The 23,415-nt window shown below is 40.1% G+C and overlaps 2 protein-coding genes across 18 annotated transcripts in view; one reads left to right on the forward strand and one right to left on the reverse strand.

Moving 5' to 3' along the window:
• Positions 1–3,226, reverse strand: part of FIP1L1 (factor interacting with PAPOLA and CPSF1) — an 82,835-nt gene extending 79,609 nt beyond the window's left edge. For 8 of the 16 annotated variants that reach the window (XM_004460612.5, XM_004460611.5, XM_058298627.2 and 5 more), the window contains exons 1-2: positions 2,874–3,171; positions 1,571–1,610 (exon numbers count right to left, since the gene is read on the reverse strand). In XM_004460612.5, coding sequence (XP_004460669.1) covers positions 1,571–1,610; positions 2,874–2,958 — 125 coding nt within the window. In that variant the 5' untranslated portion in view covers positions 2,959–3,171. Of the gene's footprint in view, positions 1–1,570; positions 1,611–1,696; positions 1,742–2,873 lie in introns of all 16 variants that reach the window. The other 8 variants (XM_004460610.5, XM_004460609.5, XM_058298610.2 and 5 more) reach the window with 4 other exon arrangements.
• An 8,122-nt stretch (positions 3,227–11,348) lies between these two features.
• SCFD2 (sec1 family domain containing 2) overlaps positions 11,349–23,415 on the forward strand; it is a 502,615-nt gene continuing 490,548 nt past the window's right edge. For both annotated transcript variants that reach the window (XM_004460622.3, XM_023589439.3), the window contains exon 1: positions 11,349–12,431. In XM_004460622.3, the coding sequence (XP_004460679.1) occupies positions 11,594–12,431 (838 nt within the window). In that variant the 5' untranslated portion in view covers positions 11,349–11,593. The remainder of the gene's footprint in view (positions 12,432–23,415) is intronic.

Raw genomic sequence — 23,415 nt, forward strand, 5'->3', positions numbered from 1 at the left:
CAGAAGTGGACAAAAAGAAGAACACACAGCAAATGGACACAGAGTCCAGACAACTGGAGCAGGGGGGTGGGAAAGGGGAGAGAAATAAATTAAAAAACTAAATCTTAAAAAAAACACAAAAACTACCTAATAAAATTTCAGATGCTACGAGAATGAGTGAAAAATTTTTCTTGCAATACCAGGGACAATATTTTGGGTGAAGAATAATAATTTCAGTTCCACCTAAACTGTATCTTCTTCCACTTCTTCCGTTGACTTTTTAAGTAACAACTTTAGAGACAGAAGTTAGGTACCACACAATTCACCAACTTAAAGAGTGTAAATAGGCTCAATTGAGTATTCAGAGTACTGCAATCATCACCAGTAATTTCAGAACATTTTCATCATTCCAAAAAAGAAACCCCATATTCATTAGCTGTCAATCCCCATTTTCCCTCCCCAACCTCTGGCAAGTATTAATCTACTCTTTTGTCTCTATGAATTTGTCAATTCTTAACATTTCATATCAATGGAATCATACCATATGTAGTCCTTTATGACAGGCCTCTTTCATTAGCATGCTATCAAGGTTCATCAATGTTATAGGCATATGTCAGTACTTCATTTCCTTTTATTGTCAATTAGTATTCCAGTGTATGAATAAATCACATTTTATTTAACCATTCATCAGTTGATTGACATTTGAATTGTTTCCACTTTTTGGGCTATTATAAATAATGCTGCTATGAACACTCATGCACAAAATCTTGCATGAATATCTGCTTTAATTTCTCTAGGTGTGGAATCGCCAGGTCACATGGTAAACTCTATGTTTAACCTTTGGAGGAACTTCCAGGCTGTTTTCCAAAGTGGCTACAGCATTTTACAAACACACCAGCAGTGTATGAGGGTTCCAATTACTCTACATCCTTATCAACACCTGTTATTATCTGTCCTTTTTATTAGAGCCATACTAGGGTGTGGGAAGTGGTATTTCTTCTACTTTTAAGCCCAAATATTCCTTAAAAGCGCTTTCTACACCACTCCCACCCCCATAATAGGACAGTAAAGAAAACTGGGCAAAAAAAAAAAAAAAAGAAGAAAACTGGGCAAAATAAAGACAGCATATCCATGTACGTATGTACCTGAGTTATTCTGAAATATAAAATTCCTGTCTATATTTAGAAATGACACTCACATCTTTCTACTACTGTAACAAAGGGAATCAACCTTCTAATAAGTCAATTTCACTTTGAATTTAAATAAACGTAAAATATACTGAAATTATAACCAAGGAGTACACAACAATAATGGTAAGAAATTGTAAAATCAGTAATGTCCTGGCTCCCTTTATTTTTTAATTTTTAAATTGTTTAAAAATTTTTGTTAGACATTTGTTATCCTGTATACTACACTACTGAGCCTACTTAAAATAGATTAGGTCCAGAAATGCACTCTAAAGGGTTTGATTTTTCCAAACTTTATCAAAATGTTACAATCAAGCCAATAATTAAAAAGAAGTTTGATAATTTGCTGATAGAACCGTTGCATCACACAATCTGTATAATACACACAAGCAGATTTCACTAACCTGGCATTTTCTTCTTCTGGCCTTTCAACTTCATTTTCATCTAACAACAACAAAAAAAATAAGTAAGTAACAAACCACTTCTAACAGGTATTATGAAAATCTGAAGTGATCATCACAAGCACTAACCTAGGTCCTTTGCCAAATCACTGTGCACATGCACGTCCCATGGGCCTATAAGCACATCCAAAGTTAGATCACCTTATATTTAACAAACTATGTCTTTATGGAAAAAAATCTTCACACCTTACTTCTATAAAATTTAGCTTAATTTTTAAAGTATTGGAGACCCGTTTCTTTTGTATAATAAACCCCCTACACATTGATGCTTCATGGATTTAATAATGCTAATTCTTGCCACCAACAATAAGGAATTTATTGCACAGCTTTATGGAAATCACACAATCAAGGAGCTATGTGGTGCACAAATGGAAACCTTTACTACACAATCCCAAAGATAATCAAGAATATACGTTTCAGGCCACTATTAAATATAAACATTTCAAATCTGGCGTAACAGACAAGAAGGGACTGTGATTTAAAGTTAGAAACCAGATGTCAAACAAGTCCCTTTCAAGAGGGAAGCACAATGATGCATTACACTTACTTTGGGAAAAAGAAATATATGGAAACAAAAAAAGAACTACAAGCCTAAGTAACCTGAGATAATGGGGATTAAAGATAGACTCTTTAAAAAGAGGAAAAACTTCACCTTAAGACAGGAGAATTTCAGGGTTTTCTTTATGGGCCATAAAATGTATTCCATTTCTTCCTCTCTTTCTCTTTAATTAATTATTTTTTAAAGCACGACTTTCAGACAAGGAGGTACCCTTGCAGGTGCATTTCATAAAAATTGACCAGCAAGAAACAAGACGTTAGTTGTACAGCATTAACTTTATTTAACTATTATTACAGAACGACTTTCCAACAGAAAGGGTCTGGAATGGCATCCTACAGCCAAGGGGCAAAAAGAGACACACCAAAACACCTCGAAATCGATACAAAAAACAAACGTAACGATCGCGAAGGCTAGGCAGCCGTGAAGTCCCGACACAGAGGAGGACAAAACTTGGCGGTGCGACCCCGAGGCCTCCACCTCTACCAGGCGGATGCCGGTTGGGGGCGTGGGCTGGGCAGGAGAAGGCGAGGGGCGCGCACGCCGTGCTTGGCCTAGTCAGGCCCGGCAGAGCTCCGCACTACAGGCCCAAGCCCGTGCTAGAGCGGCCCGTGATGCCGGCCGTTTGGAAACGGAGAAGGGAAGCCTGCGAGAACCAGGGAGGGCGAGAAAGGACAGGAAGTTCCGTACCGCCATAGAGCCACTCTTCCTCCTCATCCCCTCCGGTCCCGCCGCTCAGGTCCGACACTAGGCGCTCGACCTCGCCGGCCGACATGGCCGCCCCGAGCACAACTTAAAGGCGGCGATCAACAGCCCCCTCAAACCCTTTCCCCAGCCTCGGTGCCTAGGGGCGCGAGAGCGGCGCGAACCCGCCAGCGAGCGAACCAAGAAAGCGCGCGACTCAAATCCACGGTGGGCGGCCACAGCAGTGAAGGAAGCAAAGATGAGGACTCCGGCGTAACCCCGCCTGCGCATGCGCAACAGCACCCGAGCGGCGCGGTGGCGTAAGGTGGCCTTGCTTCCGCGGCGGCGGCCACCTGGGCTCAGCTACGCATGCGCATCGCAGTTGGCCCCGCCCCTGTAGAATCCCGTTCGCCTTTTCCTGCGGTTCTGTGCCGAGGCCTCCTGCGTCTGCTAGAATTCCCCGCCCCCAGCCTTGCCGCTCGTAAGCAGTATTGCCTTTGCCGAGAAGTATACCATTGTTCTCTTTTGCTCTTGGTGCTTTCTCTTCTCAGCCATTTTTTTTGGTCCTCAGAAAGGCATTGTTTCCTTCTTTACAAGTTTTATCAGCCTTTCAACAGAATCGTTACCTTAGTTCTCTGATTCTTATTAGAGAAGAAAGAATAATCCGTGTCCACTTTTTTAAAGTTAGTTTTTGTAGCAAACAAAAGCAAAATAATACATGAATTATAATACATTCCGTTTGTTAGAAAACAAAACAGGAAAACATTCATCCACTACCCTCTTCTCTCATCTGGTGTGCAACATTCTGAAATTCAGTCATTTAAACTTCATGTGTATGGTATTGTTTTGGTGGAAGAAACTAAGGTTGACTAGTCTTAAAGGGTAGGGTACAATATATATCATCCTACGGTCTATTTTTCTTTTTAACTCAAGTGTTTTGGAGATCTTTTCCATGTTAGTGTTTATAGAACTATTTCCATCTTTAAGTAATGCGTAAAACTTAGCATGATTATTATTCATGGTATGGCTATCACAAAACGAATACGTCTGTTTTCCTATTGATTTCCCTGTTGTCATATAGATTGTTTTAAACTTTTCAATTAAACAACTGGAGATGTAGGTTTACAGAAAATCCATGCAGAAAATAGAGTTCCCATACACCCACCCCGAACAGTTTTCTCTTATTAACACTGTGTTAGTGAGCTACCTTTGTTACAATTAGTGAAATAATATTATAAATATACTATTAAACAAAGACCATAGTCTACATTAGGGTTCACTGTTTTGTACACTCCTATGCTTGGTTGTTGTTTTTTCTAAATTTTTTAGTAACATATATACAAGCTAAAATTAACCCCTTTTAACCACATCCAAATATATAATCCAGTGTTGTTAATTACTTTCACATCATCACCATCAATTACCAAAACTTTTCCATCAGCCCAAACAGAAACGCTGCATCAGTTAAACATTTTCAACTTTTCACTTTTGGCAAAACAAAAAACTGCAGTGAAAATCTTTGTAAAGGACTTCTTATGGACTTGTACAAATGTTTCTCCAAGATGATAAAATATGTGCAGTTGTACTTTAGTAGATAATGCTAAATTTTCAGGCCTCTTGAGTACATATTTTCCAAGGAAAAGATGACAAATGGTGGTTCAAAACCAGAACTCTGTTTTTGAACTATAACTAGCTAGTTGCATGACTGCATGATCGATCATACTATGTTTTGGTTTTTCTTCTGTAAATTGGGAAAGTTGAATTAGATGATTTCTAAGGTCCCTGTCAGTTCTAAAATTTTCAAACAGGACGTACTCTACAACAGAAATAAATCCTTTTTAGTTTTACAAAGAATGGGTTTTCTTGCTCTTTCATCAATGCATATTGTTTTTTCATTTATTAATTTAACAATTATTGAATACCTATTCTGCTTAAGAACGTGGGAAATAGAGATGTGAGTGAATCAGTCCCTGCCCTTAAAGACCTCTCAGTTTATTGTGAAAGACAGAAAAGTGGTTAGCAATTAACTCTCCTACAAGAGAAAAGGCAGACTGTCATATAGAAGCAAGAGTAAAGTGTTTACACCTGGCCAATAACACACTATCTTATGTTATGTAAACACACCTGTGGTTTTAATACCCCTTACCTTTGAACATTCCTCTACCTGCTTTTTCCAGTGTCCCCTATCTGTTTGGGGCAATCCCTTATAGCCTTCTAAACTCTGTTGAGATATACTTTCATTGGACTCTTTTTTTAAAAAATCCCACTTCATCCCCTCCCATTTATTTATTTATTCAAAATCATTTATGGGCGGGTGGGGGGAGGCGGCTACCAAATGCCAAGTACTCTTCTGGGCTCTGTGGAATAAGCATATAAGTGTATATGTCAAGTGGTGGTAAAGGTTATAAAGAAGAGTAAGCAGGATAAGGGGAACCCGGACTGAGGGATGGAGAGAGATGGGATGTAATTTTATATCAAGTGGTAAGGGAAAGCCACTAACCTATAGGGTGATGCAAGAGTAGAGAACAGAATGGAGTGAGGAAGTAAGCCCCATGAATTTCTGGGTGAATAGACTGGATAGAGGGAATAGGAGGTGCAAAGGTCCTGGTGCAGAAGCTTGATTAGGGTGTTCAAGGAACCCAAAAATGTAGCTGGAGTGGAGTGAGCAGGGGAGAGAGTTGTAGATGAGGTCAGAGGTAGTGAGAGGTGAGTAGGCAAAGCTAATCATTCCCTTCTATATTCTACACTGCTTCTATGGCATGTACCTATCAAATTGTACAGTAATTATTTGACTATGTATCTGTTTACCAAAAACTAGACAAGTCCTCCCTCAAACAGGACATTTTATTTATCTGTCACTCCTGCTTCTGGTGTCACTCCTGCTTCTGCTTCTAACTTATAGTAGACCTTCTTGGACTTTGATGGAAGTAAGGAAATGATTGTTTTACGTATTGCTTTAGGAGTATTGTGACACAATAACATATAGTTCTATTTATCATTCTGTTGTGTTTTTTTTTATTCCATGAATCTGTAAGGAACTTTGGTGGAGTCCTGGGAGAACCAATTGTCTCTTGCTGAAGGGCATCTTTCTCCTTTCAGCTGCCTTGAAATCAATGCATTGTTTAAATGGAAGCAAAGAATTGATGAAGAATCGTTGATGCATTAGAATTGCCTTATGGTAGAAGTGGCATTTGAACTGAGTTTGAAAATAAACATTTCCAACAAACAGAGAAGCCCATAAACAACTAATAACCACTGCTAACACCCTCTTCCTTCCTTGCTTCCTAACTTAGTTATTTGCCTTGATACTCCTCTTTAGTTTAAAGACATCTTTTTCTTCATACTCTCCAGGGGAAACTCTTCCAAAACAGTTTGAAGATAATGTGTGCAGTTCCTCCTACTTCCAAGTGTTTGAATTCCTCTTGCATTATGGCCTCATAAAACTACAGTACACCAAAAATTGTGTTTATATTTGTTTTGATTTTATTGTTTATCTGTGGTCTGTTGGTTCATGGCAAAAAATATCTATTGTAATATGTTTAATTTCTGAGAATTACTGAAAGGGAGTATTTAGTAGATAACTGAAATGATGACAATAGTTTATCAAATAAAAATACCTTGCCCAGAACGGAATATGTAGCAAGTACTCATAAATGTATTTTGAATGAGTAAACTTAATTAAAGTGATTAAAGAATAAAAAAATAAACTAATGAGAGGAAAAATAAAGCAGATCAGGCATTTAGGCCAAACTCTATTTGCCGCCAACATTAAATGTCACTTAATCTCACTCTTCAGTACACTGGTATGTTAAAAATAACATTTTGTACCTATTTCCTGGAAGAGTAACAAAGATTATCACGTTTCTAATGTCAAAACTTGACACACTAGAGGCAAGCAGGTGGTACATTGTGGGCTAGGACCTTTCTCTTTTGAGCAACCTGAATAATTTGCAGATGTGTTGAGCTTTCCTCCCTCTCTAGCTACTTCAGTGATGAATTAAGCCCCAATTATCTATTCTCCTCTGCATTCTGATGGCCTTTAACACTAAATTTTATGTTGCTAGTTGTTTCTGGAAAAGTGTATCATCTTCTATTCCTGTCTACACTGTTATGTAAACTTTGCACACTTTTTAAGGTTGGAATAAATCTCTTTCTTTCTGTATTCACCACAGCTTGCCTCACAATGTCAAGCACATGGAAGGTACTCAATCCTTAAGCTAATTGTTGATCATTCATATGGAGGACCTTGGAATGAAGTAAAGCAGGGGTTCTGAAGGGGTTCTTAATAAGAGGTCCATGAGCTTGAATTGAAATTCAAAAAAACGTTTTCCTTGTGGGGACGTGTTAGTGCAGGTGTGATATATTTATTAAGTAATACGCACTGTAGTGTGGGCTTAGTTAGGGATCCACGGTTTCACCTGACTGACAAAGAGTCCATGGAACAAAAAAGGTTAAGAACCCCTGAAGTAAAGGGAGATGAGCTTGATTTTTTGAGCAATAGGAAATAAGTGTTGGCTATTTTGAATAAATACATTAAATGTGATCATTGATAAGCGTGTAATTTTAGCATAAATTAATTTTACTCCATTAAATCTGGGAACAAGAAATAGCTTTCCCTTGGGTTCTTTTGTCTTCTCTGTCTACCCTGTCTTCTAAGGTCATTTCATTCACTTTCATGCCTTTTAATACCATCTATGTGAAATGACACCCAAATTTCCACCTGCCGTCTTGATTTCATCTGAAATCTAGATAGTGTGTACAATGTGTACACAGCCTCCCCTCTGTGTGTGTGCATTTTCTTCCTGCCTCTGGTTCAGCCTGGAACCAGTAATCTATTACTCTACTCACTCACTGAACCCAGCTCTTTGTTTTTTTCCAATATCCATCTTAGAGCAATTTATCCTGGTGGTGCTGCTGAAGGAAACATGCAGTTTTTGTAGATGATTGCACTACAAAGCTGTGGCTTCCAACATCAGTTCTGCCCAAATCACTGTCTGGCACTTCCTTCTCTCATTCCTTCTAGTGGCAACTCCTGGCTGTCTCGTTTCCTTAAGCAAACTGCCTCAAAACACTACCTCTAGCTTTCTCTGTCTCTAAGAAAATGAAGGTCATTAGAGTGACTTCCTTTATTCTTCCATAGAGTTCTAATTAGAAATTAGAAAATTCTCTAAGTTTTCTCTTCTTTTTTTGTTTCCTATTCTTCAGGCTAATTCCTCCACCTGTGTTTTTTTTTTAAATAAAGATTTATTTAATTTTTTATCAGACTCTCTCTTGCCTGTCTTTGCAAATATTATAAATATGATTATCTTGCATGATAAAAAATCCTCCAGCAAATTCACAATTTCCTCTTCTTTTTCAACCAATATCCTAAAAAGAGACCTAATGTATCTTTTTATGTCACTTCACCTCCCATGCAATAGCCTAATGCTAATGCTCTCAGGTGTTCTCTCCCACTACACCAAAATTGTTGGGCAAAAAGCTAATTTTTCAAATCCTGTGTATTCTTTTGAGATTTATCTAGCTTTTCCCTTCTCTGGCATTGCTACCGTTGACCACTCTGTTCTTCTTGAAACTTGTTTCCCTCTTGACTCCACTCACTGACTTCCCTTCTTCTGCCCACACAGAAATATTGCTCTTCTTCAGGGCTCTGCCCATCATCCCATTGCTCCTCTCTTCCTCATGAAGAGAACAATCTCAAGCACACCAATTTAATAATGATTCCCAAATTATCAGACTTCTCTCCTGCGATCTAGAATCATACATCTATCTGCCTGCTAGACGTTTCCACCCAGATGTACCACAAGCACCTTCAAAACATGTCCCAAATCAATTCAGTATATTTATCCTCCAATCTGCTTTTCTTGTGTTCACCAAATCTCAGTGACTGCCATTTACCAGTCACACAGGCAGAAAGCTGGACTTTACCCTGAAATTCTCCCTCTACCTCACTCTCTCTATCAAACCAGTCACCAAGCCCTTTAGGCTCTGGCTTTTTTCTTTTTTTTTTTTAAATACATAGGTCACACAAAATGCTACATTAAAAAATATAAGAGGTTCCCATATAACCCCGCTCCCCACCCCCCACCTCCACTCCTCCCACATCAACAACCTCTTTCATCAGTGTGGCACATTCATTGCATTTGATGAATACATTTTGGAACATTGCTACACTGGATGGATTATATTTACATTACAGTTTATACTCTCTCCCAGTCCATTCATTGGGTTATGGCAGGATATATAATGTCCTGCATCTGTCCCTGCAATATCATTCAGGACAACTCGAAGTCCTGAAAATGCCCCTGTATCACACCTCTTCTTCCCTCTTCCTGCTCTCAGCAACTCTCTTGGCCACTGTATCCACATCAATGATACACTTTCTTCCATTGCTAGAGTCACAATAATTCTATAGTAGAATAGCAGTAAGTCCACTTTAATCAATATTTTATTCCTCCATCCTGAGGACCATGGGATGGCGATGTCCTCTCCGCCTCTTAATCAAGAGAGGGCTTAGATCCTACATAGTTGATGGGTGTATTCTCCTGTTTGCAGTTGTAGACTTTCTTGGTTCCCTGGTGTGGTAGTTGGCCATCCTCACCTCTCTGTTAGCTGATCTGAGTAAGTCCAAGGGACTGGAGAGTAGGTGTTGCAACTCTGCTGAGGCTCAGGGCCCAGCTGGCACATGGACAGAGATTCAAATCTCCTGAGCATACGTCAACTCCAGTGCCAACCACAGGTTCAGTAAAAGCAACAGAAGAGGCATGTGTGGAGAGTTCACATCTGAGTCCAACTCCTTCACACTTAGGAGCACAAATTCTAAAGTAGGGTCCACCGGCAAGGCACTGAACTCCAGAGCCATCTGCCATGACCATAGGACCTGGGTGTCTCCGTAGCCCTCAGAAACACCACTACCTGGAGTTGTATATACCTTGGCTGTCTCTGGGATCCTGCTGAGACGTGCATGAACATGATAGGCTCTATCTTCTTAACATTCCTTTTTAGGGGCCTCACTCTACATACCTTTCTATTTTCCTTATCTATTCTCACTCATAGTTGTTGCTGCCACTGTTTCCTAATTGATCTCTTGCTGCACTTCAAATCATTTTCCATGTTTCTCTTAGAGTCTTTTTTTTCTAAAACTTAGATGTGAACAAATTATTTCCACTCCTAAATATCCTTTAATAATTGTCCCATTGGCTACTACTGCTTCATATGGAAAATAGGTCTTGCCCTGATCTAATCCCTTCCTTTCTTTCCTAGTTCTTTGCCCCTACTTCCTCCTGGGTTCTCTTCATATAATTCTTTCCAGATATACTAAATTGTTTGCAGTTTCAGAGAACATGTTATGCTGTTTCATGCCTCTGCATCTTTCTTTGTTCATGCTGCACTTTTTGCCAGCACTGCCTGGAATGTTCCACCCCTTCCTGTCCACCTGGTGAACACCTGGGTTTCTTTGCTGTTAACTCAAAAAAGCACCTCTTTTGTGAAACTTCTTTGACCACTTCCCTTTTTCCTTCTCCAGTCAGAATTTCTTTTACTTCCTTTGTAATGCCAATACACTTTAAAAAAAATTGTAATATTTTATTGCACTTTTTTTGCTTTACACGTGTGGGTCCTCCTACTTCATTATAATTCCTTTAAGGCAGGGCTTTGGCTAATTTCTCTTTATATCCCCAGTGCCCAACACAGTGTCTAGGAATATTGTACATGTGCATTAAAAGTTGGTTGAGTATGTTATTTATTATATGGAGATGAATTGATCATTCAGTAAATGCTGTTTGATCACCTACTATATTTTAGGTTTTGGAGATAACAGATATCTAGTGCACAATTTAGTAGAACAGATATATTAAGAAAAAGATATTTTAGAACTTACCCCATAATAATACAAGTACCTAGAAGAGGTATGAATGGGGCACCTGTGTGTATGTGTGTGTTGTGGGGAGAGTGGTGGTCATAGTAGCAGGTTGGGGGTAGGTAGGAAAACCCTCACACGGAAAGTATCATTAGAATGATTATCTGAGTAAGAGTTTGCCAGGTGTAAATTCTTTGTGGCTCAAGGAATGCATTTTACTAAGCATTGTGTCTTTGGAGACTTGCACAATAATTGTACCCAGAACCCATGAAACATTCTATGCTTGGTCTGTTGGGCTCCATTGTTCAGGTACATAGCTTTCCAGGAAAGATATTGACATAATGTCGCTGGAGAGAGATTGAGAATTCTGAAGAACTTTTGTATCATTTTTTAAAAATCTGGCTGTGTCTTGTTGTAGGTAATGGGGCCAGAAGAGGCTTCTAAGCGGGGAAATGGTAATTTTAAAGAGACGTGTTCATATCCGAGGAAGATAACCAATTTAGGATTAGTTTTTATTTTTCTGAGATATCACAGGTACCAGAGAAAGGTAAGCTGAGCATACGGGAGACGAAAAGAACCAAACTATTTTGTTGATAGCCCCGCTTCTCATTTCCGGAACTTTCTAGGGACTACAAAGCAACGTAGGTCTGCCTGCTTGTTTCCAGCTCTGCTCCTGCTTCCGGGAGACAGGTATCTTCACTAACCAATCAGCGTTCTGTGATGTCATCACACCGCGCCTCCACTCTACGCGTTGGATGCGGGACCACGTGTACTGTGTTGATTGTCAAAGTCTTGGAGACCAATTCCCGGAAGCGGGGAGTTCTGAAAAGTTCCTGCACCTAAGTCACCCCGAATCTGCGACTCCCCAATCATGAGTGCCCCGGGTGTGCTTTCCTTTACCCAGCAAGGCTGGGAGCAGGTGTTTGCCAAAGTGAAACGGGCTCTGGTCTATCTGGACGACACTTGCGCCGAGAGCCTGCACTGGGGCTGCGGATCTGCACGGCTTCTGGAAGCTGTGGGGAGTCCTGCGTGTTACCTGAGGGAGTTCAAGCCTGACGCAGCTGGCGGCGGAGCCGATCAGCCCAAGGCGGTGTTTGTGCTGAGCTGCCTCCTGAAAGGCCGGACCGTGGAGACTCTACGGGACATTATCTGCCGCAGTCACTTTCAGTATTGTGTGGTGGTCACAGCCGTGAGTCACGCTGTCCACCTTACAGCTAATCATGTGCCGTCAGCAGCAGCGGCCGAACTGGAGGGGCAACAGCCGGTGTTCGAGCAGTTGGAAGAGAAGCTGTGTGAGTGGATGGGCAACATGAACTACACCGCCGAGGTGCTGAATGTCCCGTTGTTGCTCGCCCCTGTTGCTCCTCACCTTGCCTTGACTCCAGCCTTTGCTTCTCTTTTTCCACTGCTGCCCCGGGATGTGCATCTTCTTAACAGTGCCAGACCAGAAAAGAGGAGGCTGGGAAGCTTGGCTGAGGTGGATGCCACTGTCCTGCCTCCTGAGCTGCTGCTACAGATTAGGTGCCTGGTGTCAGGCCTCAGTTCTCTGTGTGAGCACTTAGGAGTAAGAGAGGAGTGTTTTGCTGTGGGTTCCCTCAGTCGGGTCATTGCTTCAGATCTGGCCAATTATGCCCCTGTCAAGAATAGAAGGAAGACTGCATCAGGCAGAGCATCAGTGGTCTTTGTGGACAGAACCCTAGATCTCACAGGTAAGTGTCATTGCTCTGGAGGACTTCGTTACCACTCTCCAAAGTGCTGGGACTCTCATTGATTCAGCATATATTTTATTGGGCTCTTACTATGTACTAGGTTGAGGATACAAGGATGAGCCAGATGGACACAGTCCCTGATTTCACAGAGCTTAGAGCCTAGAGGACCTACAGACAAGCACATTAGTAATTACAATGCAATTTGTTAAATGCTCTAATGAATTAATGCTTCTCATTGTGCACTGCCTGGTTAAATAACAACTGTACCTAGTCCCAGAGATTGGAAAAATGGAATTATCTGACATCTAGGAGAACTGTCCACCTGGAACCTAGAAATTTTCAAGGTGGCAGTATTCCCAAAAATCTTCCATAAGAGGGCTCTATTTTTTTTTTTGAAGGTGTTGTCATACGACTCAGTGGAAAGAAAACTGTAGAATGAAATATAAAATTATTGTAGATAGTTGATTATTAGGTTTCTTTAAGTGAGTGATAAAAAGTAAAGTTCAACTTAAACGCCATGAGATTAAACATAAGATTAAATAGAATTGTAGAAAATGTTTTCAAATGTTGGTTTATTCTTACCTCTGTATATATTGAAGATTGGGTAAATAATCCAATTAAATTATAATATATTTATATATGCAAGGAAAAAATCTTAACTCTTAAAACATGTGAAGGGAAAAAACATTTTCTGATACTTGACATGTACATTTATTTTCAAAGGTCAACTTCCCTGTTATCTAATTAGACAGGTAGATAATACTGCTAAGATAGGTTGGCCACACCCAGGTTCAGAGAGAATAGTAAGGAAACTGACATTGATAATAAGCCTCCCTTTTCATAGACCAAAAGAAAAAAGTTGAATGAAGTTATAATAAGTATATTAGAGTTTTTGAACTTTAATTTGCAGATCATAAAATAGAATGTAAGCTAAATGGTAGTATGAAGATGTCAACTTAATTATGTAACTACAAAAATCAGGTGTCCAATCTGTCAATGTGATGTAAGTATACATAATAATTGTACTATCATGGAATTCTTATAGGCTTAAAAAGATAGCACCTGATGAGTATGTGCTGGTTAGTTCTTTGAATGAATTGTCTATATACTATGTGTTTGTCAAAGGGCTGCCCTTGCAAAGTACCAGAAAGGAGTTGGATTTTATAAAGGGGATTTATTTGGGGTAAAAGTTTATAATTCTGAGGTGGTGAAATATCCAAATCCAGGTACCATCAGAGATGCTTTCTCATCAAAGTCATCTGCCACATTTTGAAGCAAATGGCCGCTAATCTCTGCCAAGTTTGTGCTCAGCTGAGGGCAATCAGGCATAGAACTTGTCTCTTGTGGGACCTCTTCTATCAGTCTCAGCTGTTCTGCTTTCTTCCTGAGTTCAGCTGCAAGTTATCAGGCATGTGGCTCATATGCTCATATGCTCCCTGGGCCTCAGCTTTTTGAGCCTCTAGGGGACTTCTCTCCTAGCAGTTCAGCTGAGGGTGAAACTGGAGTCCTTTCTCTCACATTGCTGGATTAAATATGGTGGCTCCCTTTTACCGTCTCTGTGTCAGACCTGGTAAGAGGATGGAGCATCAACCTGAGTCATGCCTCACTGACATAGTCCAATCAAAAGGGTCTCACACCCACAGGAATGGATTAGGTTCCTTTTTCAATTCATAAAAGAACTTCAAACTGTCACACTGTGTATACTTCTAATTCTTTAGGTCAAAAAGTATGCTATGTTTCATAATTTTTCAATATGATCACATGTTTTCCCATTCCCACACTGAAACTTCACTTAGGCAGACCTTAATGTCCTGGATGTCCATTATCATAGCAACAGTTCCTTTACATCTTTGGTATATTTTCTTTGTACATGACTCTTTTCTGCATGCAAAACAAGCAGGGTAAACATGACTTGTGCTATCTAAAAGCTTATAGTGTAAAGCCATCTAGAATGATTTAGAAAATAAGGGCACAGAGGAAGAACAAAGTTGCCATTCAGAATCATTATGCTACACTTTCTCCTCAGGTCTTAAAAACTCTTTCCTCATAGTCATTCTCAGCTTTCTTGCTACTTATGTCCCTGAAAAAAAATAGAATCTATCAGAGCAGAACTTCCATATCTTCCCCTCATCAAATCTACCAACCATTCTATATTCGTACCCATGTATTTTCCTTTTCTTCCTTCATATTAAAGAGATGTACTGCCCCTGCTCCAATCTAAGGCCAACTTTTTCACCTAGATGGACAAGATCCTATCCCTCTTCACTTCCTTCATTGATTTCCCCCTTTCAAATACCTCTCCCTTTCCTAGATCATAATTGTTTCCTTTTCTACTAGATTTTTCCCGTCAACATACAAACATGATCGAACATCTTTCTTTTTTCTATTCTTCCTTTCTTTTCTTTCTTTCTTCTTAGGAGGTACTGGGGAATGAACCCAGAACTTCATACTTGGGAAACAGTCGCTCAATCACTTGAGCTACATCTGCTCTTCCATCTTCTTTCTTGACACCTCATGCTCCTTCAACTTCAGTGTCTTATTTTTTTGCTTCCTTTTATAGCAAACTCAAAAGAGTTGTCTACACTTGCTGTTTCTATAATCATCTCCTTCCATTCTTTTTTTTTTTTTTTAAGGAGGTACAAGGGATTGAACCTGGGACCTTGTGTATACAAAGCAGGTGCTCAACCACTGAGCTCTGTGTGCTCCCTTTGATTCCACTTCAGTTGGCCTTTATGCTCCCCAGTATTTCCCAGAAACTTCCTTTGTCAGTGTCACAAGTGGCCTTCACATTGCCAAATCCAATACTCAGTTATTTTACTTGATCTCTAAGCAGCATGTGATAGAGCAAAGCATACAAATGGTTAAAAAAAAAAAGTACAAAATATATGTAGAAAAGCAACCACTTAAACCAGTTTCATGTGTGATCCCATTAGAGCATAAATGTGATGTCAGCTGCCTATTGAAAAGCCTCCCATGGTCTCCTATTATACCTCCTATCAAATCCAAGTTCTTTATTACTGTTAGAATAAACTTGATAGACTATATACTACCTGCCTGTGTTTATTGCTCCCATCTCATTTCCTAACAGTCTTTTCCCACACACTTTTTCTGGGCACATTGGCCTCTCAACTGCTCCTCACACATGGCAAGCTCCGCCCTGCCTCAAGGTCTTAGAAGTTCCTCTCTGACTCCACTGGGAATGTTCTTTCCTCAGGTATTCACGTGGCTTTCTCCCTCATTCCTTCAAGTCTCTGTTCAAATGTGTACTCTTCAGAGAGGCCTTCCCTGACCCCCTCCTTGACAGTCTCTCACCTTTATCTTGCTTAGTTTTTCTTCATCGGCTTTACCACTACCTGATGCTACTAATTGTTCCTTTAATGCCTGTCTGCTCCCACTAAATGGAAACTCATGGTGGGGGAGGGGTGGCGGTGACACTGTTTCATTCCCTATTTATATTACCCAGCACTCAGAACTAGCCCGCACAAATAGTAGATATTCAATACATATTTATTGAATATATGAATGAATGAGTAAATTAAAGGTTGTTTCCATCTCAACAGTCATTGAGGTCAATGCACTTATTTTTCCTAATAGAAAATGCTTCTAAGGGTCTTAGGTTGCACCGTTAGTCATTTGCAAATTCATTAGTTGTGCACCAAGACCCTAATTTTCTCAGTAGTCTAAGACTTGACCTTTTGGATCCTCAGTCAAACTTAAAGGAAACAGTAATATTACTTCTATTTATGTGATTTTAAAAAATCACTTCCATTATCTTAATTGATCTTCTCAACAAGTTAGGTGAATTAAGTATTAATTAATGTTAAGAATAAAGAATTGAGGCACAGAAGTTCTTTACTATAAGGGAATGCACATTAAATAGTAGATAAGATTGAGCCAATATTTGTGAATGTCCAACTTCAGCATCTTTTAATTTTTTTTTTGAGTTATCAAAGTGAGAATTGTTAGTATTGAGTTGTTAGTGTAGTCTTCACCTCTACATTTGTTAAGGATTTCTCTGCAGCAGTGAAAACACCTGGTAGGCAGATTGGTGTGGAAGGGAAGATTTTAGGCACATGAGATCTGTGAAAAGATATTTAATGGAAAAAAAATATTTAATGTTGAAAAGGGTGTTGTTCAATGGGAACAAATAGGGGGTTTTCCTGGATAGATTAAAGGTACCTGGTAAAAAGAGAACATTTCTGCCACTCTCTCAAGGGCCTGGGAGAAACCATGAAAATACTAATTTCAATAGAGTCAGTATAGAATGTCTATTACATAAGGTATGACAATAAAGCATTGAGATAGAACCCTCAAAAGTTACTTGAGGAATTTCCCATAATTGAAACACATTTAAAATTGTAAGGACTATTCTGTGTTCTTGGTTTCCTTTCTGCTTTCTGGAACTATTCAATTTAAAAGGATTTCAGTGAAGCTGAGAAAGGTGGGATGGATGCAGAGAGGAGGTTGCCAGCTGTGCCCAGGATGTGGGAGCCCCAGTGGGTTGAGATGGCCTGCATGAAGTGATGAGTGGCAGCAGCAAGGGCCTGGAGAAGTGGTGGACCCCGTGGAATAGAAGGTGTGTCCCTGGGGCCTAGCATGCATTCCTGAGCCCAAGCAGGGTAAGAGAGGGGTCTGTAGGTGGCACCCTGGCATGGGGTGGGGTGGGGAGGACGTGCCTGTGGGGTGGTCAGAGCTTAGTAGCCTAAGTCTGCTAGGCTGCCAAAAGTAATATACCAGAAATGGGTTGGCTTATACAATGGGATTTATTCTGTTATAAGCTTACAGTTCTGAAGTCATGAAAATGTCCAAATCAAGGCATCATCAGAAAGTGCTTTCCCCTGACTGTCTGCTGGCAATCCTGGACTCTTCTGTCACATGGCAAGGCATATGGCAGCATCTGTTGGTTTCTCCCTTCCCTTCTGAGTCTTGTTGCTGCTGCTGCTTGGTTCCATGGCTTTCTCTCTCTGATTCTGTAGCTTTCTCTCTGACTTTCTCCATAGTCATCCCGTTTATAAAGGACTCCAGAAAGAGGATTAAGACCCTCTGGGGGGATGTGGATTTGGCCCAACGAATAGGGCGTCTTCCTACCACATGGGAGGTCCTGGATTCAAACCAAGGTTCTCCTGACCCGTGTGATGAACTGGTCTACATGCAGTGCTGATGTGTGCAAGGAGTGCCGTGCCACGCAGGGGTGTTCCTCGTGTAGGGGAGCCCCACGCACAAGGAGTGCACCCCGTAAGGAGAGCCACCCAGTGTGAAAAAAGTGCAACCTGCCCAGGAATGGTGCCGCACACACGGAGAGCTGATGCAGCAAGATGATGCAACAAAACGACACAGATTTCAGGTGCCATGGACACAGAAGAGCACACAGCGAATGGACACAGAGAGCAGACAACTGGGGGGAGGGTGGGGGAGTGGAGAGAAATAAATTAAAAATCTTAAAAAAAAAAAAAAAAGACCCAATCTGGGCTGTGCCTTAATTGAAGTAACCCAATCAAGGCACTTTACTGAAATAACCTAATCAAAAGGTCACACCCATAATAGATTCACAACAACAGGAATGGACCAGCTTTAAGAGCATGATTTTTGGGACTTGGAGGCATGTGGCAGTGATCATGAAGCATGGCTTGTGAGGCTTCAGCAGACATCAGAAGTCATCTGTGTGAGGGAGAGGCTGGTAGTCTCCGTAGGTGTAGAACCAAACCAGTAAGTGAATGTACATGGGTAATGGGAGAGCCCGGTTCTTTGTTGTGGGAGCAAGAAAGGGAGAAACCTAGAAGAGCCATGTGGGGTTGGAATGGAATTGTAAACTCGTTTTCAGAAATAATTATAGATGTACATTTGTATGTGTGTGTTTGTACTTTTTAGCTCTTTCTATTAAGAAGGCCTAAGAGCAGAGACAGCTCAGTAGCCATGAACACATCTGGCACCCAGATCTTGTTTTTCATATGACATTCTTCAGGAAAAGGAACTAGGACTCTTAGATTTCAAGAAACAGTAGATTCCAGGACCAGGATAGAAAAAGCATAAGATAAGCCTGGAGTGTCCTGGGCTGGAAAGAAAGTAAGTGCTCAAACAATGATGGGGGCACATCAAAGGACACAGGCACCCCAGAATGAAGGGACTCCACTAGCCAAAGCTGGGACCATTTGATCATCAAAATAAATAATAATAGTAATGGATTATAGCCCATTGAATAAAATAAGAACCTATAAATACATGCTGTTATAAATAAATAAAATGGGATGAAGAGAAATGGTATTCTTTAAAGTAGAATGCCAACTAATAAATATAGAAGGAACGATGAAGTTAGAAAAACAGTATTATTTGAAATTAGAGAAATACCAATCACTACAGTTGGTAAATAATAATTATTTCTGCTCGGAAACATTAACAGATGCCAAAACTAGTAGATGCAAGTTTGATGAGGAATGGGATATTTTACATAGTTTCATAGTATCTTCTTACAAAATACTTAAAGTACAAAGGGAAAAAAAATAACTTTTCAGTGGAAACATCAGGCAGCCACCACTAAACCATCAATCCATCAAAGTCAACATCACTAGTAATCAGACGAATCAAAATTGTGTGCCACCTTAATACAATGAGAAAAATAGTATTATTTGTGTTGTTTTATGGTCAAACGTGTATAACTTGAATCCAATCATGAGAAAATATCAAACCCAAACCAAGGATATTCAATGAAATAACTAGCCTATACTTTTTTTTTTTTTTTAATGTTTTATTTCTTTATTTCTCCCCACCCTCTCATTGTTTGTACTTGCTGGGTGTTGTGTCTTTAGGAGGCACCGGGAACTGAACCTGGAACCTCCAATATGAGAGGGAGGCACCTAATCGCTTGAGCCGCCTCCATTCCCTGCTTTGTTGTCTTTTATCTTTTCCTTGTTGCATTAGCTTACCACATCTGCCTTCTGTATCAGCTCGCTGTCTTGCTTGATTTCTTGGGAAGCACTGGGAACCTCTGCTTCCTGCTTTGTTGTGTCTCTCATTATGTTTTTTCTTCTTATGTTTCTTGTGCCTGCCTGTTGTGCCAACTTGCTGTCTTCTTTAGGAGGCACTGGGAACTGAACCACAGACCTTCCATGTGGTTGGCAAGAGCTCAGTTGCCTGAGCCACATCCACTTCCCAGCCTATACTTTTCAAAAATGTCAGTCATGAAAACCAAGTAAAGACTTAGCTACTGTTCCAGATTATTCCAGATTAAAGGTAACTAAAGAGATGTGACATAAATTCAGGAGCCTGACAATTGGATTCTTCAGCTGTTAAAGACACTAATGGGATAATTGATAAAACTTGTTATTGGATCTGTGGATTAAATGGAAGTAATGTATCAAAGTAAGTTTTTTTTTCTTTTTCTTTTTGAGGCACTAGGAATCAGAAATTGAACCTGGCACCTCGTATGTGGAAAGCCAGGGATCAACCACTGAGCTAATTCGGCTTCCCTAGGTTAGTTTTTTCAATTGTTTTGCTTGTTTGTTTTTGTATTTTCAGAAGTCATTGAGAAACGAACCCAGGACCTCCCTTGTGGGAAGCGGGCACTCAACTACTTGAGCCACATCTGCTTCCTCAAAGTAATTTATTATTTTGAAGGTTGTCTTGGAATTATGAAGCAGAGTATCTTTGGAGGAAATATACACTAAAGTATTGGTGGGTGGTGTGAGGCATCAAGTCAGCAACTTTCTTGTGAATGTTTAGGAAAATAAACTGTTCTTGCAACTTTTCTATAAGTTTGAAATTATTTCAAAATAATAAAAAATGAATATTTTTCAGGTTTTGGGCAGGAAGATTTTGCATGGGAAGAGCCTTCTGTAATAGAGAAGAGTTATTGTAAGGAATTGTTATTTTAAGGAAATTGAAGTATAAGAAGTTTGGCAGCAACAGAAATAGGGAAGACTTTGTTATTCCAAACTTAGTTGAGTTTTAGTTACTGATGTGAAAATCACTTTGCTTTGTGCCTTGCAAAATTGATGTAAGTATATTGTTTGAGAGAGTTTAAGGATGGGAAAATAGTAGAATTGATAGGCTGTCCTTTGTCAGAAGTCGGGCCTGAGCTTTGCACATCCAGCTCCTTTCAGGCTGAGGAATTTAAGGCAAAGCAGTACCTCTAGAGGAGAATGGTAGAAGCAACAAGAGGCATAACTGAGGAGGCTGGTTCCTTAGCCACTACGGAAGAGAATTCATGGAACTTAGTTTGAAGAATCCTAGGATAGGAAAAGTAAGCAGTGAGAAGTGTCAGGGACTTTTATTTTCCACCCCATGAGCGTGTGTTATTTTTGTTCAAACGAAATAACGTTCTATTATAATAAACCCTATTTCAAAGTTACTCCATCAGCTATGGCTCTAAGAGCAGAAATCAATGTTCCAAACTGGCTTCGCAAGAAGTATGGAGAAGGGGACTGCTATTTAGTTTTTACGGGAAGAGGTGGAGATGCCAGTTTGTACTTGTCTTAAGTTGTGCAGTTGACCTTGTAGAACAGAGCTTAATCTTTGAGGCAACAACCAGTTCCTGTATTTTTAATTACTTCCTGTTTCTTAAAGCAACTGAATGTTCCTAGAAAGAAGCATTAAGTTATTTCAAATCTAGACCACTGTGCTTGCCTGTTTACTGGTGTGTTATACGTTTGGTTTGTGGCGCCTTCTGAAACCACCTTCTGACATAATGTGTACAAGAAATGGTTTACGATGTGTTTCCCATTTTAAAATTATGACATGCTCTTCTTCAGAAGGGACCAAAATTATTGCTGGCTGATGGAGAGTAAATTTTATAGGACAGATTATAACTGGGACTAGTTTGTTTCTGTTGTCCTAGGAATTTGTAAATTGCAGTCTTTTTAATGGACACCTTTTGGATTTAATCCTCTGAATTATCTTCCAAAAAATGCAACTTAATCACTTGTTTGTTTCAAAGATGTTTCAACATAATGTTATTATTTTTTTAAAAGAAAACTTAACAATTTTTTTTTAAAGATTTATTTTTAAAAATTTATTCCCCCCCCCCCCATTGTCTGCTCTCTGTGTCCATTTGCTCTGTGTTCTGTGTCCACTTGCATTATTCGGCAGCACTGGGAAACTGCGTCTTTTTTTGTTGTTTTTGTTGCTTCATCTTGCTGTGTCAGCTCTCTGTGTGTGTGGTGCCACTCCTGGGTGGGCTGCGCTTTTTTCACACAGGGCAGCTCTCCTTGCAGAGCATACTCCTTGTGCACGAGGCTCCCCTATGCGGGGACGTGCCTGCATGGCACAGCACTCCTTGCTTACCACAGCCCTATGTGTGGGCCAGCTCACCACAAGGGTCAGGAGGCCCTGGGGTCTAACCTCCATATGGTAGACGGATGCTCTGTCAGTTGAGCTATGTCTGCTTCCCTCAACATAATGTTATGATTCCTTATTAGTATTATATAGGGCTGCCTTTCAGTTGGTAATACCTCTATTGTCAAACCTGTTGTTTAAATATTAAGGTACTTCTTTACTGATTAGTAAAGGGAAATCCTTCCCTTACTGAGACTACAGATCACCTGACACTGTTGCCCAAAGGAGGGCAGTGATGGGGCCTGAGGCATCCTGGTCTGGACGCAGCTGGCCCTCCAAAGGCACTGAGGAAACTGAGGCAGTGGAGGTGGTGGTGTGCCGGTGGCGATGGCTGTGGAGATGCAGCACTTGCCCACTGTTCCAGAGTGACCCAAAATTGAATACAGTGGTGTTGTAGGTGGTGGTGGTGGCATTATTTTGACATGGGCTCAACTGGTGTTCGATCCACTCAGGAGCATACCTGGTCATGATCGTCAAACTGTGTACCGATCTGCCCTTCTGGACACAACAAGCATACGCAGCTGGGGAGCTCATGACCATCAATTTAATGGGAAATTTGTTGCAAGATGTATTAGTTTGTCAAAGGGCCCCTAATGCAAAGTACCAGAAATCTGTTGGCTTTTATAAAAGGTATTATTTGGGGTAAAAGCTTATAATTACAAGTCCACAAAAAGTCCACCCCAAGTTTGCTTTCTCACCAACGTCAGTTGCCACGTGTTGAAGCAAGATGGTCACTGATCTCTAGTTGGTCTCTGCCTTCCTCTTCCTCTTGAGGCTCATGGGCCCAGCTTCTTCCCGATTTCAGCTGCAGGCTGGCATATATTAGTCTCGGCTGTTCTTCCCAATCTCAGATGTAAGCTATCAGGCAAAATGACTCAACTGTCCCCCACGCTTTAGCTGTTTGAGCCTTCTTTTGTCAGAGGGTGGGATCAGAAACGACAGAGCTCTCTCTTCCTGTGTGTATCTGTCTGTGTGAGTGTCTGTTTACATCAGGCCCAGCACAGGGATGGAGACTCAATCTGAATCATGCTGGCTGATAGTCAAATCAAAAAGCCCTCATCTTAACAGGTAATCTAATCAAGGCCCCTCAGCTGAATTTAATGCAATCAAAGGGTATCACACCCAAAGGAATAGATTAGTTTGCAAATATAATCTTTCTCTTTTTGGGATTTGTAAATAATCTCAGAATGCCACAGATGAGTTTGGTGAGGTTTCTTACATTAAATCATGGCTAGGCAGGGACATTGTTTAGCATTTTGTTTAGCTGTAGCTAAATGTTTAGCATTTTGTTTAGCTGCACCAGACAAAAGATTACATTAACAACTTTAAAAATTAACAGAAATGATTTAGAAGTTATTGGAATGACTTGAATGATTTTAATTTCAATTTAAATCATTTGACAAGCAGTTTTAATACAGAGACCAAAGGAAATAGGCTTTTTAGTTTTGATTTAGGTGTTTATATAGTTGTATTAATTTATATTAGTTAAATATTTTAAGTGCCATCCCCTGATAATTTACCCTTACAAAGTTTATATACTAGTATTTCTTTTTCTTTGATGTGAAGTTGGCAGTAGCAAAAATAATCTCAAATAATTAATAAATATTTGACATTGTTAATATCATGCTTGCAATGTAGTAAAGTTTCTTGTCTTTTT

This window comes from Dasypus novemcinctus, chromosome 1 (genome assembly GCF_030445035.2).
Source record: "Dasypus novemcinctus isolate mDasNov1 chromosome 1, mDasNov1.1.hap2, whole genome shotgun sequence".
In the NCBI taxonomy this organism is placed as follows: domain Eukaryota; kingdom Metazoa; phylum Chordata; class Mammalia; order Cingulata; family Dasypodidae; genus Dasypus; species Dasypus novemcinctus.